The 16240-nt window shown below is 43.5% G+C and overlaps 1 protein-coding gene across 6 annotated transcripts in view; it reads right to left on the bottom strand.

The window, feature by feature from the left end:
- LOC147020531 (disheveled-associated activator of morphogenesis 2-like) overlaps window positions 1–16240 on the bottom strand; it is a 332638-nt gene that overhangs the window by 37216 nt on the left and 279182 nt on the right. For 5 of the 6 annotated variants that reach the window (XM_085895960.1, XM_085895958.1, XM_085895959.1 and 2 more), the window contains exons 13-17: window positions 6215–6273; window positions 3782–3972; window positions 2577–2864; window positions 2109–2216; window positions 1730–1762 (exon numbers count right to left, since the gene is read on the bottom strand). In XM_085895960.1, the coding sequence (XP_085752086.1) occupies window positions 1730–1762; window positions 2109–2216; window positions 2577–2864; window positions 3782–3972; window positions 6215–6273 (679 nt within the window). The remainder of the gene's footprint in view (window positions 1–1729; window positions 1763–2108; window positions 2217–2576; window positions 2865–3781; window positions 3973–6214; window positions 6274–16240) is intronic. The other variant, XM_085895963.1, reaches the window with a different exon arrangement.

Raw genomic sequence — 16240 nt, 5'->3', positions numbered from 1 at the left:
TATGCAATCATCGTTCCCTTCTTGAGGCAATGCTTTATGGCCGGATGCTCTTGCTGACGCCAACCCTGGTTGCCTCTTACGACACACAGGGACATGGTACACCTATTCTAACCGGGGCATACACCGGGACTAGTACACTGGTACTCATTTCGCCAACCTCAAAAGCATGTCAGGCTGAGTCAACCCCCTGGTGTTAATTCAGTGGTCAACAGGGCTCGAACTCAAGATTCTAGGATCCCAAGCCAGCCATCCTAACCACTCAGCCAACACCAGGCTTCGCGATTCCAATAATATGGAGCTTTCATTCACACAATCGAGGAGAGATGTGAAGGCTGTGATTCATTCGGATTTTCTGAGGAGCAATTTGGAATGACTGAGGATGCTTTCTCTCTTCTGTCTGCAGCCAGATTTGGATTGGACATGTTTGCAATTCTGCATTCATAATTAGTTCCTGCATAACATATTGTACTAAACAAAGGAAATCCTCAAATGAATAGCAACCATTTGTCATCAGTTTCCTCAAGTTTGCTTCAATACAAAATATCCATCTTGATATAAATGATGAAATGTGCAATACAGTAAAGCCAAGGCAATTGGCTTATTGGTTAGAACACCAGAAAAGTGTATAACGAGTTGTAGATTGATATTAAAACGCATCACGAGTAACAAAGACCAATGATTATAATCATTGGTTATAAACCAATATATAATCATTATATAATGTTATATATTATATAATGATTGGTTATATATAATCATTATATAATGATTATAAACAATAATTATTGGTGGGGGTGAGGGGGGGACAATTCTACAGGGTGCCCCACAGAAAACCAGGAAATTTGAGATTTACTTTACCGTATTTTACCATGTCAATAAACTAACATATAAATTTTCTAACGGTTTTTTTATTTTATTTCAAAATGCAGCAGTTATCAAATTTGTATCTTTGTTTTACACTACATCTAAGTTTGCTTTTGTTTTGTTTAAAATAAACTGCACCAAATTTCCTGGTTTTCTGTGGGGCACCCTGTAGATTTGCATGCATGCAAAAAATGAGTAACATTTAAAATGTAACAACTTCAAGAGAGGCATAAAAATGTTTTTAAATTGACAATTGCTATGACACCACCAACAAATAGCACTGGTCAAAATCAACATAGTGGAAGTCAAAAATAAGTGTTTTTAAGGAAAATAAAATGAACGTTCTGGTCCACGGACTGAAATTCTTGGAAAATTGGACTGTATGGTTGAGATGCCTTTTTCAAATTATTGATATGTTCTACATCGGTTAATAAAGGGTCCTACAAGATTCCAATGTGAAGGAATGATAAAGGTTGGTCCCCAACAATTCAAGGCTGCAAAATAATTTTTATTTTTACAAACAAAACATAATAGTAAAAAGGTACTAAAATTATAAATCAAAATTAGACTAAAAGTTTAGCAATATTTTCTATTTCTTTGCATTTAAGATCATGGGTTTTGAAACCCCTGAACCAGGAATTTGAAAAGAGCTGTTCGAGTAAGCAATCCTACGATGGGAAAGCATTTGCCAAAGTAATGACTGTTGTTGAAGCAAAACCAACAAAGCAGTCCTATTTTGGTTCCCAGCAGGATACGCACTTAGCTTTACTGGAAATGTCATGTCAGAGTCTGCTCCAAGTCGGCGATCGGGAACTGTGAACCACATGAAAAAGATAACACAGCAAAAACATGCAGAGTAGCTCACCTTTCGTAAGCTACTGGTGTGGAACATTGGTTCCTGAGAACGGCTCAGCAGAATAATCAAACAAGGAAAAAGAAACATGGAAACAATGTTATTGGGGGGGCTCTTATCTGCTTGCATTACCAGGAAAGAAAAAAAAAATTGCACAAGAAGAGTGTCACAACAAAATGCAGTTTGGTTCCAAAATAAATCAGTTAAATTATTATTCAATTGAAAAATCCAAAGCAAGCAATCACATTGGTGACCAACTAGATTTTAGCATATTAAGATTTTGATGTCAAATTTATTTATTTATTGCTTCCACTGAGATAAAGGAGAAAATTGTCCAAATGCGAATTAGCAGAGTTGTGATGCTCGACATGTCTCTCAGCATTTTGTGTACCTGCTGCCTCTGATATGCTGAAAAGGTATTTTCAAGCTCCTCCAAGTCCAAGAGTTTGAATGCGTTGAGATCATCGATTTCACTCCAAACCGTGCCAGGAATTTTATTCTGTGGAAGGCAATTTGTACTTTATTCGATTCGTCTACTGCCACTCAAAAATCCAATTGTATAAATAAGAAGCAACAACTAATTTGATTAAATAAAACAAATTAAAGCTCTTCAATGTGGTGTTACGCTTTGTTGAAAACAATGCACTTAACATACAGACCAGTTTAAAATTAATACCACAAAACAGAAGTTAATACAAATCACAGTATCAGACTAAGATGAATGACATTATTTGGACAAGATCCATTGGTTGTAGAATCACATTTTCTTCTTAGCAACCAAAACTTTTTCTAAAAGGTAGTGTTAATTCTCCCACAACTGCAGATTATTATTTATCAATGTGCTTTATCACAAGCTCACCTCTGAAAGCTTCGACCAGTTGAAAGATTTCAGTGGGTGGCTAGGTTTTGGAATGTTCTTCTGCTTCATAGTGGCTGATGCTCCCATAATCCCACACAGAGGAGGTGGAGCCCCAGGGGGGGCAAGCAGAGGCGGAGGCGGAGGTGGAGGTGGGGGAGCACCACCAGACAAACTTTGTAATGGAAGATGTGGAGGAGGAAAGCCAGAAGAGACAACCGGCCTAGTCGGTGGCTGACCACCCTCTGACAGTGGGGAGGACAAGATTGGGGGACCACCAATGCTGCCTCCCTAGGGTAAGTGATGAATGTTGGGGGTGTGGAGGGGAGGGAAGAGGGTCAGAGTAAAAAATAAATATTTGTACAAAAAAGCTGAAGTGCAAAATTAAAGTGGAATCTCAACCTGTTAATCACTTTTATACTCTCCAACAACTAACTATTTCCCTATATTCTGTACGAAATCACAGATTCCATTCAATTACAGCCTTTCAGCTATTTTTCCTGTTACAATTAAAACTTGATGATCTCATTTTACTTCTGGTATGCCAATGTTGAAATAAGACTTCATCTACTCTTCATCCTCATTTAAATGCATTTCTGCAGCTGCAATATGTCCAAGACTTTCCCTGCACCAAAATATACAATGAAACAGAAGACCAAGAAGGAACCCGAAGAGGTGAAGAGCAAAGATGGAGTCATCAGGAGGAACCTGGACAGGATTTGGATTTCAGCCGCTACGACATAACCCTCAAACCCACCCAGGTGCAGCCAAGTGAGCCTTACAGAAAATTTTGTGCAAGAATTCACTTCTCCTTTGAGACATAAATAACTAATGAGAGGAATAGAAAGTAAAAGATAAAAGAGAAGAAAAAGCAAAAATTAGAATGAATAGAGAGAATTGTGGAGAAAAAAAAAATTTGAAAGAAATGTGAAAGGAACAAAGATGTCGGGAAGAACCCAGACAGATAGTTTTCAGCAGTGACTCCCCAGGTTTAAAGGCAGCAACATGCACAAGACACCAGAGGTCCATCAGCAGGGAAGCACAGTTCACAAAGCATCAGGATATGGTACAAATATAATGAAACGGAAGACCAAATGAGTCACGGCTTGTCGAAGTGAGGAAGAAGCCTTGGCTTCTTCCTCATCTCATGATGAGGAAGACAGAAGGATGGCAAACAGGGTGACACAATGTAGATGTAAATGATGTACCTTTGCAAGGTAGTCATCAAGCCGCGCCTGTAGCTCTGCAGCGGAAGTCTCAGCGTTGTGCCTCTCGGCTACCTCCCGTTGCAATTTCTCCTTCATGCCACTCAGTGCCTGCATTGTGGCATCTCTCTCATGTGCCTTTGCTTCGCACTCTCGCTCCCGCCGCTCCAAACGACCCTGCAGCTCAACTCGTTCTACCCAAATCACAAAACCACTTCAGTTTGACTCAATGTCAAGAACTCGTGACATGGATGACAAGAATAATTTCTTCTGATGTTCATACAAGACAACAACTAGATATTAGACAACTGAAAGGCTGAATCTGAAAATATCATGGCAAAGGTTCTTTATTCAAATTACAAAAGCCCATTTGACCTCAATGGGGTGGCGAATGTTTGTCCACAGTCCCAATACCCAATTGTATGTTAATGAAACTGCCACATCTTCATCATGTAATTAATAAACCGAATCTCTCAAAGTTCACAACTTAGGCTTGAAAAGGAATGTGGTTTGCATCAATTCCATTAGACCCCCCCCTCCCCAGACCCCGATATTTTTTCAATTCTGTAAACAAATTTTAGTACATCACGGGTTATGAAGGTTGTGGTCAAGTTTCATCAAAATTGCATGAGTAGTTTCTGAGAAGAAAGCAAATACCTATTTAGGGGTCAATCCCCTTAAACCCCTTAGGGCCTGATTTTTTTTTAATGCCATGAAAATAATTTGGTACATCATAGTGATGAACAGTATGGTGATGAACAGTATAGTAGTTTCATCAAAATCTCATGTGTCGTTTCAGAGAAAAAGTTGCAAGTATTTTACGGATGACCAGACGGACAACGCACCATCGCATCAGCTCCCCGGAACTACTTTCCAGGTGAGCTAACAAGCAGATAACCTGGTTCCAACGGGCTGCTGTAAGGGAATTCGTTTCCAATAGAGAGGGATATTTAGGGAGGTTGACAGGAATGTCCTATGACCGCATAATGGTAGGGACCCATGGAAATTTCACGTAATGTAAAATGTGACTTCAAGTCCTCAACCCCTTTTCCCCATCCCAGCCCCAAGTCTTCAAAAGCCCTCCTCACCAACCCCAATTCATCAAGCCCCAAAGCCCTGCTTGCAAGTCCTCAACCTCCTAACCCAAAGGCTTCGATCCCATACCTGCACTCCCCATTCCAAGACTTCAAACACCCCCTCTCGACCAAAACTCCTAAACCCTCCACCCCTACCACACCACCTCAACCCATCCACCCTCAACACAATAACTCAACCCCTCCCCACCCCAGCCAAAGTCTTAACCTCCCTCTCCCAACTCTGCCCCCATCTTTGCTCTCACCACCCCTTCCAAAGCCCCAACTCACTGTCTTCCCCCACACCCCTCATAAAAGAGAAAGTGCATTGTTACATCAGATAGATAGATAGATAGATACATAGACAAACTGACAATACAAAATTACATTACACAGACATTTCACAACACAAGGCCATTCTTACAACAGAGAGATAAAGACAAACACACAGCACACATACATACAGACACACACATAAATAGAGAACGATAGATATATACACACATACTGCTCACATGTACACGAAAAGAAAGTGGAAGCATTAGTAAGGAGTCTGAGGCTCCGTTTGTAGGAGAATGAATTTGTTTCCAATTGAATTAAGTTTTCTCGGTGAAGTAGATGGACAAAAATGGAATTATTCATTGGACGGAAATGACAGAATATATTGCTTTTTACTTCTGGTTGGTGTGCAAACCAGCTACAAATATTATGCATTGCCCATGAGACTTTGTGCTTTAACTCACACAAGGCATTCTCAGAGCATTCGTTTGTATGTCTCAAATGTGCATGAAAAAAGGTGGAAGCATTTGTAAGGAGTCCCCGTATCCATTGGTAAGGGAAATCGTTTGCAAGTGAATTCAAAATCGTTTTTTTTTTTTGGCTAAAAGTTTTCTTTGACAAGATAATAGTCATCAACTATGAAAGTTTCTCCATGAAGGAAACCAAAGGGAAAGGTAATTATACATTGACAGAATTGATTGAATAGTTTGTGGTTATGACTTATTATTATTTTTTAACTTTTGGTTGGTGTGCGAACCAACAACTGAGCATATACACCAAGTGCACAACAAAAATGAATAAAACTCAAAATTGTATGAATAACGATATTTGTAAACCTCCACATGCATTGTCTGGATGCAAGAGCTCTTAAATGAGATATCATTGAGCATCGTACGTGCTGGGGTTAGGAAGTTTACGCTGTTTAGACACAATCGTTCATTGCATTCATACATAGGTATCGCATTTGTATATAGATCCAAGATCAATTGATAGATGTGGTGATTGCAATCCAATCAAAATCTTGTGCAAACTTAAGATCTTTGCAGGAAGATCTGCACAAATGATCTTCATAATCAGCACTCACCCTTCCGCATGTTCTCGGCCTCCTCTTTCCACTTCTTCACTTCACTCTCATTCACCAACCTGTGAACAAAATAAAGCTCCTCCATCATTTGGCACCATTACAATATATCGGAAACAAACTTCATTTTTTTTAACTTGTGATGAAAAAGCAATATATTGTGGAGAAAGACAAATCCGGTTACGGGTTCACAGCACTTGCTCCTTCCAGTTCATTGAAGCCAAATTCCCCGAACCAGATACATTGTGTTGTACTGTTATATTTTTTAGCAGCGTCTCGCGTAGCGAACGCTGCTCTAAGAGAGCTCGGCATTGTTCTTCTTTATTCAGTGTTCTTCTTTATTCTATCAGGATCTCCTTAAATAATAAGCACCTGTACACATCCTCGCATTGACGGTGCCTTTTGAGAGCATTTATCATGAAGTTTTAAATATATTCGGACATTTGCTTTAAAGTTTCTAAAAGTTCACGTTACTATTTAAAGATTATTCCATTTGATATATTGTAATTTCGTAAATACATTAGCTATTTCGGAAATACATGATATTTTGTAAATACACTATGACGGGTCTCGCGATTGGCTTAATCAAGGCACGTGACGAAATATCGGAAGTTGTTTTTTTTGTCGTTTTTTTAGCCGACAAAACCTTTAGGACGCTGCTCTTGGACACATTTGTCCTTGTTTATTCTTGTTTTGCTGGTCATGTTTTTATCAAAATTTCTGTCCCAAACTGTATCCTGCTGCATTGAGTCACCCCGTTTATGTCCCGGGTAAAGTCAGGCCTACTGTGAGGACGTCACTCCCTGTAGTTCGCAAGAGGGTAAGCTCGATGAGAACAAAACAAGTATTTTGCGTATTTTATCGCGATTTGTGTCAGGGGCTGTGGGACTGTATTTATAATGGTTGTAGTTGTGTTCACAACAGTTTTAGTGGGGATTTGTGTTAGTTTATTGAAAGAAGCAGGGGGGGGCTTGTGTTAAGCTAGCGTTTAAGTCAGGTGGGGCCTTGGGAGTACAGTCACCCCCCGTTTATCGCGGGGGTTACGTTCCAAACGCCGCGCGAGAAGTGAAAATCCGCGATGAATGGATGCCTCCCAAAAGAAAATCGACTCGTCTGGTCTGGTCGGCTTGGCAGTGATAGGGTTCAAGGTGCCGGAGATCGACTCATCTGGTCTGGTCGCCTTGGCAGTGATCGGGTTTGAGGTGCCGGAGATAGACTCGTCTGGTCTGGTCGGTTTGGCAGTGCTCGTCCAACCGCGGCAAACCTTTTTCCTTCCCGAAGCATATCGAGCACCTTAACCTTCTCCTGGAGCGTCAGGACCTTCCTCTGGCGCTTCGGTTCCTTTCCAGAAGCCTTAGAAGGTGCAGGGCGTTTTGGTGGCATCGTAGGGCTTGGAGAAAAAAAAAAAAAACGTAGAAAATATTCGAAGTTCACAAGCGAAACTTTGTCTCGTGTATTGTGTGACTGGTCGAGTGCAACGCGTTATAATTTATTGCTTAAATAATTTATATTTTATATATTATTACCGCAATATACCCGGGGAATCCGCAGAAAAAAATTAGTTAGGTTCCAAGGGAAAACCCGCGATGAACCGGGAGCACGATAGGTGAACCGTGATATAGCGGAGGATTACTGTATATGGATAAAAAGTGTTATAAAAAGAGACTGAAGGAGAAAGGAAGAGAAAATAAAATGTTATAGTTGCTCAATGTGGGCTGTATCAACAATAGGGAAAGCAGAAGGTTCTTGCTGTTGCAGGAAGTGTGAAGAAAAGTCACCCACTGAGATTGCCATTTACTGTTGATGTAGACCCTAACAAGATTGGAGAGTTCAGATGGGCCGAGGGATTGTGGTTAGAAGATCAAAACTTGGTGTCCGTTTGGCTGCTCGATCGCAGGCCTCATTGCCTCCAATGCCCACGTGTGCAGGGATCGAGCACAAGTCAACGTCCGTGCCCCTCCAAATGGCCATGTTAGAAAGGTGAAGCACCTCAAGAACCAGGACCTGCCTACATCCAGACTGTAGGGACTCCAACGCTTTTCGAACAGAGTGAATCGGCGAAAATAACTGCACTCAGGGGATTAAATCCAATTATCCATTTGATGGCCAGGACAACAGCAAAGAGTTCAACAGAAAGAACTGAAAGATGGTCAGAAAGCCTCATGGACTTGATCACCTTAACATCTGGGATACAAAAAGCAGCTGCTGTTCTAGCTAGTACCGGATCTTTAGAGCCATCTGTATAGACATGTAAGGATTGGCTCCAGACTGTGTTGATATATTCCACACCCTGGTTACATGCTACAACCACATTGTCCCTATTGGTCTTCCCCAGAGATCTAGGTGGACACGAGGCATTTCTAGAGTCCAGAGAGACCAAATTGCTACTTTGTTCCGGGGATTAATCGGTAAAGAATCGAAACCTATTTCTTTAGCTGCCCTCATGCATGCAAGTCCGAAAGGAGGAGGGAGGGTAGATTTGCCAAGAGTTTGATACTCCCAACAGTCCAAGAACAGTGCTTTTCCTGAGTGATTGTCCCTGGCAGAAATATTCTAAGCCCAGGACCTCAAGTTGGACCCTCCCAACGGATATATAGGGGCAACTCGCCAGCCTCCGCAAGCAGGGCACAGATTGGCATGCTTTTAAAAGCACCCAGACACAACCGTAGAACTTTGGCTTGAATGATTTCCAGCTTTTTGCAGATGTCCCAAAAGGCCTGACTGGCGTAATTGAATTGGGAGCGGATGAGGGTTTTATGCAGTAGAAAACTTTCCTGATGAGCTCCCAAAGACGTACTGGCAAGACTTCGTAGAAGGTTAAGGCCTTTGGCACATCTGGCGCCATGTTTTTTTTAGTATGGGTAAGGCTCCAGGTAAGGCGGAGGGCGGAAGAGCTCCTTGTGAGCCAAGTCAAGGGGCAGAGGAGCTCCTTGTGAGCCAACGGCCATTCATATCTTCAACCCAACTGTGTCTGCGGACGTCCTCCTGCAGTTGGGTTACTTCTTATTAGGAGGTTGATGGCAGGATTTGCACTCCGGCCACCATAAAACCCTTCATTCCGTAAAACACAAAAACGCAAAGAAATCTGAAAACCCACTCCCTGGGAGTCCCTCCTGTGGAGCTTTCCTTCGAAAGGCAGCTCACCAGATGATGGGATTGGGGCAAAGCCTTGGGGATCCCCAATCTTCGATGATAGGAGGGAAAACCACAGGGTGACATTCCCGGGTCAGATTGCGGGAGAGTATGTCAGAGTGGTGCTGAGGTGCCGTCCACCAGAAGGCGGTCTCCTTGGGTTAACCTGAGGTGGTCCCTTCGGGTGGGTGCCTGGAATGTCCTCTCCCTAAGAGAAGATGATCGCCTGTCTGTTATCATCTGAGCTCAAGCGTTTGGACATCGGTATTGCAGCACTCTCTGAGGTTCGGAGACTGGATTTCGGCGAGATCATGGTTGGTAGTTGCACCTACTATTGGTCTGGTCGCTCTGATGGTTACTATGCCCAAGGAGTTGCTGTAGCTGTGTCCAATAAGCTGACGAATGATAATTGAGGCAACACCAGTCAACAAGCGTATGCGACTAAGGATTCGTCACTCCTTCTGTGTCATTTCGCTGGTCACTGTTCATGCTCCAAGTGATGCGAGTGATCTCACCGTGAAGGATGCATTCCACGCCACGCTCGAGTCTGTGGTTGATCAGTGCCCCAGACGAGATACACTTCTAGTCTTGGGGGATTTCAATGCATCGACTGGAACTGATAGGGATGGTCATGAGACATGTATTGGTCCCCATGGGTCTGGAACTGTGAACCTAAATAGCACCAAGTTCCTTGACTTTGCAAGAAGTCATGGACTTAGGCTGGCTGGTTCATGGATTCAACACCCACCAGCTCATCGCTGGACTTGGTATTCCAACGCTGGCAGTGTGGCAAAGATTGACCATGTCCTCGTTGATGGTCGCTGGAGGATGATCCAGAACTGCAGGGTCTACCGGAGTGCTCAGTTCCTCAATACTGACCACCGGCTTGTTGTAACAACTCTGAAGTTGCACCTTAAATCCAGGAGAATGGTACCATCCCAGCCGAGGCTGGATGTGGCAAGCTCAAGGATGAGAGGGAAGCTGAGGAGTTTGCAAACAAGCTGAGTGGAGATTTGGGAGGTCTGGGTGCGTTGGGAGGTCCCCAAGAGTTGTGGAGTGCCTTCAAGACCACCGTCCTTGATGTTGCCGGTGGATGTCTTGGAACTCACCGTAGGGCAAAGAAGAATTTTGTCTCTCAAGGAACACTGGATACCATTGACCAGAGTCGCAGGGCCAGGCTCAATGGCAGAGCTGAGCTGTTCATGGAGCTGAGGCGTAAAACTGTACGTGCACGAAGGGTGAATAAGGAGGCCGATGTGCGAGGAATCTGTGAGGGGGTAGAGCATCACCTGTGGTCAAATGATTCTAGTCCTGCTTACAGGGGAATTCGCGCATTGCGTTCATCCAATCCCATCCCTCAGTGTACTGCAGTTGGAGCAGAGGGTGGTAGGCTCTTGAAAGAGGAGTCTGAAGTGAAGGCCCGCTGGGCAGGTTACTTTGAGCGGTTGTACCAGGCTGATCCACCAGCTGTCGAGCTGGACGTCAGGGGTGTTACAATCCCTGTTGCTGATCCTCCAATCAACTGTGGTCCACCTTCGCTTGTGTCAACACGGGCTGCGGTGAACCGGTTGAAATGGGGTAAAGCTCTAGAGATCTGTGGCATTTTCATAGTCCTTGGTGCTTCCAGTCTTGCTCTCTGGATGTGAGACTTGGATCCTGACGCAGGATCTGAGACGGAGACTTAATTCCTTTGGTAGCAGGTCTCTTCAGAGAATCCTTGGCTATCACTGGTCAGACTGTGTCCATCGAGCGTTTGCTGAGAGACTCAAATGAAATTTGTTACCTGCATAGTCCGTGAGCGTCAGCTGCGGCTGTATGGACATGTGGCTCATTTTCCTGACTGATCCTGCTCACCAGATTCTCTCAGCAAGGGAGTCTCATGAGTGGAGAAGGCCAATGGGCCGACCACGTGCCTCATGGTTACAGCAGGTTGATCGGCATCTCAAGGAGATGGGGATGGGCCAGGCATCTGCCTGGGGGATGGCCTGACGGAGGCCCCTGCAGTCCCGGCAGATAGTGGACGCAGCGACGTGCTGCTCTGGCGCATAATCCCATACCTGACCTGATAGATAAAATAAGTGCAGAAGAATTATTCAAGAGTTGACAGTGATAGGACCAGGGGCTATGGCCTGAGAGTAAAGAAGAGGAGAGTTAAGACTGTAGTAATGCAGGGGTCTTTTACTCAGAGTAGTTAACGCATGGAATGATCTCCCTGGAAAGGTAGTGGCAGCAGAAACAGTCGGTAAGTTTAAATCGGAATTAGAGAGGTACCTGGAAGTTATGGAGACAGAGGGGTACAGGGATATTGGCCGTACTTTTAGGTAGCTTGAGCATTGATCGGCGATAGTGTGCATGTGCACGGAGTGCTGTTGGTGGGGGGGGGAGGGGGGGTCTCAAGGAGTGTTGTGTGGTTGTGTGTTTTTTTTAACCAAATCCAAAAACTACAATAAAAAAAAACACAAAAACACTATTTAAAAAAATTAAACATTTGTCATTTTCTGTTGATAAATTGGTGTGGTGTTGATGTGGTGCAGGCATTTGTCATAATTTTTTTTTTTAAAAGAAGACAATATGGCTGCTGAATCACGTGACCAATGACATCAAAAATCATTTTTTGGACCATTTTATCCCTCGATGACCCTCAAAAATTTTCATAGTGATTGGATGCAGCATTCTACATATACAATGATGATGTCATAATGAAGGCACCTATGACATTAAAAAAAAAAACACTCATTCCCAATGAGTACTTGCTATGTGCCAAGTTTCAATTTTTTTCCCTTGGTGCGGTTTCAGATATTCAGAGGTCCAAAGTTTTTCCGTTTTTTCCAATATGACTGCCACACCACGTGACATATGTCATTTATCATTAAAAGATTCTGCATGAGGAGTCGCTCCAATGGTGAAAATTGTCAAGATCCGACAAGCAGTTGTGAAGAAAAACAAAAGTTCTGTGCGGACAAACAAACAAACGGACCCAAATGCAATACCCTCTCCTTCGGTGAGGGTAATAAATAACACTTCCAAAATGCATTTTAAAATTCCTTAAGCTGACCATTACTCAACCAGGAACTGCCCATTAATTCTTCACCCAAATATGTTCCTTTTCTCTTTCACAAGGCTTATTTACCAACACCTCTCAACTCCTAAATGCTTAGTTCATTCAATCTCCTCTTTCACTTGCAGTCAAATTTCTCTCCATGCCATCAACCAAAAATATTCTCCCCACCACTCCACCCATGAAGTCTGTCACAGGTTATCTAGTCTGGGACTCCAAAGGATGTGTGAGACATTATGAATGAATCCGAATTTGAAATTATTGTTTGCAAACTCCTTCGGGTCAGTACCCTACCCCATATGCTCCCCCCTCGTCTCACCCCTTCTCAGCTTCCACCTCATTTGGCCACCTATCTCCTACCGCCACACCCCACTTCATCCCCTCCCCTAGCTTCACCCCTGTTCCTCCCGCCCCCCCCCCACCCCGCACCACCCCACACCTTCTCCTTGCTACTTCTCACATCCCTATATCCTATCAGCAGCTCCTCCCTGTCCCGAACTATGTGGACCTCAAACAAACATCCAAGGCCTCCGCTACAACCTGACATATCTCTCAATCCAAGTCACTACCGATAAACTGGACAAATCTGTTTAACAATCATTCCTCCCACAGGACATCCCCAACTCCTCAGTGTCTATCTGGCCATTGTTTCCTCCGGTTTGATAGACCTGAGCCCCGTCCTGGTGGCAGAGTTGCAAAGTATATCAAGAACTCCATTTCCCATTCAACATGTACTGCTCTTCCACCTCCCAAACCTTAGGAACCCCTGGCTGTGACTTCCCCTCCGGTCCCACCTCATGTTGGTCTGTGTTCTGTCCTCCCAACAGTGACGACTATATCTCTCCATCTCTATCTCTCTCAGAAGACATGGACCAACAATTAACCACCCATCCTATCTCTTCCTCATATGTGGAAATTTTAATTATCACCACTAATTATCTGGGTGTTGGTACCTCTCTCACCAGCCATGGCACTTCTGCAAAGGACTTCTGTCTGTGATACCAGGGGACCAACTCAATCTGTAAACTTTCTCAATGGCAAATCTTCCCTTCTGGATCTGAGGATTAATAACTTCCCTGCCAATGTATATTTTGCTCTTCCTCTGCCTGAAATGCTTCAACTGATCATGTGCTTGTAAAGGTCAACATCTATTTGGCTCTTTTCAGAAAACAGCCTCAGCGCCGGCAAGACCTGGCAGTAAACTCAGGCAAACTGGCAGGGACTACAAGCAGCAATTATACTTTGGGACTGGTCTCCTATATCCACCACCGATATCAATTCAGCCTGGGAAATCTTCCACAGAAACCTGCTCTCCATTATGCACAGATTCATCTATCTCATCTGCAGGTATCTTAACCATCCTCCTGCCCTTGGTACACTGAATCCTATTATGAGACAGTTGCCTTAAAACAAATTGCATTATCCTCCTGGAAAACAAATCTGACCAAAGGCAACCTCAGATCATTCCACAAAATCAACAAGTGTGTGTCTAATCTCAGGAGAGCCAGAAAACATCTGTCAAACCTCAAAAATGTGCATTCAACTTGTATCCCTCCTCTTAAACCTGGTGGCACCTTGTCAAGTTTGTCTTTGGTGTACGCTCCCCCTCCACCCCATCCCTCACTTCAAATGGCACCACAGCCAAAGAGCGAATGTCTCAATTCTGTGTTTGAAACTTCCAAACCTTGTGTCCCCAACCCCTCTCTCTTTGTACACACCCTTCCCAGTCTTACACAACTCTTACTGGACTCAGTCTTTTGCAAATGAGAAAGTGGAGAAGTTTCTGGCAACCAGACTCCAATTCGGTAACTGTACTGGACAGCATCAGCTCACAAGTCCTAAAAACCTGCTCTGGCACTTCCTCTCTCTGCCCGAGACCATCTTCCATCTGTTTGGAAGTCAGCCAACACCACACCACACCACTAGATTTAAAAAGTGCAAAAAACAGAACCCTTAATTTCAGATCAATGAGCTCACTTCCAATCATCAGCAAGGTCATGGAATCAATCATCCCAGTTCACATAAAATATATTTTCTCCAACGACCTCATCTCAGATTATCAATTTGGATTCAGACCAGGTTGCAATACCTTGGACATGCTACTTCTACTCCCAACAATGGATGGAGGCCCTCAATATCAGGCACGAGGTCAGAGCCATTTCTCGAACTGTCAATACAGTTTGGCATCCCGCATTGCTCTCCAAACTGTATGCTTATGCAATCTAAGGCCAACTATATTCTTAGATTTCCGATTTACTCGACTGCCGTAGCTGTGTGGCTCTCAACAGAATAATTTCTGATCTATCCTCTCCCTATTAAGGTGGAGTACTCCCAAAGCAGGGTTTTTAGAACCATCCTGTTCCTAATCTTCATCAATGATCTCTCTGACTCTGGAAAATCCTCTCTCTTTGCCGACAAGTTCACCCTCTCTTGCCATCCCTCATCCTTCTGACAGACAGGCAGCAGCCTCTTCCCTCTGTTCAGACTTTCACAAAAATTACAAACTGGTAAACAAAAAACTTGGAACATGTCAATTTAACCATTAGAAATCCCACACCTCTCTTTCTCCCTTCCAAAGTTGTCCTCCAAAGCCATACTGGACATCCTCAATCATGAAAAATCCTTCCTTGGCACACCTTAACTCAAATCCACCCACAAGGCATTCATCTGCAGCCTGATGGAATACTTCTCTCCCCTCAAGTTTGGCGTCCGTGCCTTGCACCTTGCTCAGCTTGACGCAGTGGAAACAAAGGCCTTCAAGAACATTGGAATCTCTCGTGATGAAGCTGAGACTATGAGACTATATATCTATCTCTATCTCTATCTCTATCTCTATCTCTATCTCTATCTCTATCTCTATCTCTATCTCTATCTCTATCTCTATCTCTATCTCTATCTCTATCTCTATCTCTCTCTCTCTCTCTCTCTCTCTCTCTCTCTCTCTGCCCTGTCACACCTTGACGATTTAGCCAACGTATGCCTGACATGTTCAAAATTGGGCTAAAACGCCAGCACACATCGAATACGTTATGGGTAAGTTTGTATACGTTAAGAGCACGCTGGCATACGTCGTAGTACGCCGAGCTGTAAGACAAATTTTCCATGCTTGAAATTTCCCGACGTATGCCAGCGTACGACTCACACGTTATGCATAATGCTGACCATAAGTTGAAGGCACGTTACGCGATCGTTGACACACGTTACTTGTAAGTTACTCATAAGTCGAAACACGTCGAGGTAATGTTTAGCGTACCCGAAACTTATTTCTAACCTATGAGTAACGTGTTGTAGGCACGTTACGCGATCGGTGACACACATTACCTGTAAGGTACTCATAAGTCGAAACACGTCAATGTAATGGTTAGCGTCAGTGTTCCAGACTCCGTTTTTTTTTTTTCTTCGGTATGATGATCATCTTGACACTTCGATTTCTAGTGCGGTTATAATATAATAGAATTAAAAGACTGCCGCTCAACGATTTAAATCATAACCGTCATACCGAAGAAAAAAAAACAAAAAAAAAAACAGGGAGTCTGGAACACTGACGCTAACCATTACATTGACAAGTTTTGACTTATGAGTAACGTACGTCGACGTGTGTCAACGATCGCGTAGTGTGCCTACAACTTATGCCAGCATATGCGGAATGTGTGTCATAAGTCAAGTACATCGAGAAATTTTCAACATGCTGAAAATTTCTCGGCGTACAATGACGTATGCCAGCGTGCTCTTAACGTATACAAAACTTACCCATAACGTATTCGACGTCTGCCAGCTTGGTTTGGCAAATTTTTCATACGTCGGCATACGCTGGCTAAAATGTCAAGGTGTGACAGCGG

This window comes from Eptatretus burgeri, chromosome 9, assembly GCF_056783735.1.
Source record: "Eptatretus burgeri isolate ZD-2024b chromosome 9, Ebu_testis_v1, whole genome shotgun sequence".
NCBI classification, from domain to species: Eukaryota; Metazoa; Chordata; class Myxini; order Myxiniformes; family Myxinidae; genus Eptatretus; species Eptatretus burgeri.
The sequence above is the reverse complement of the archived record's forward strand: the minus strand, read 5'-3'. Positions and strand labels throughout refer to the sequence as shown.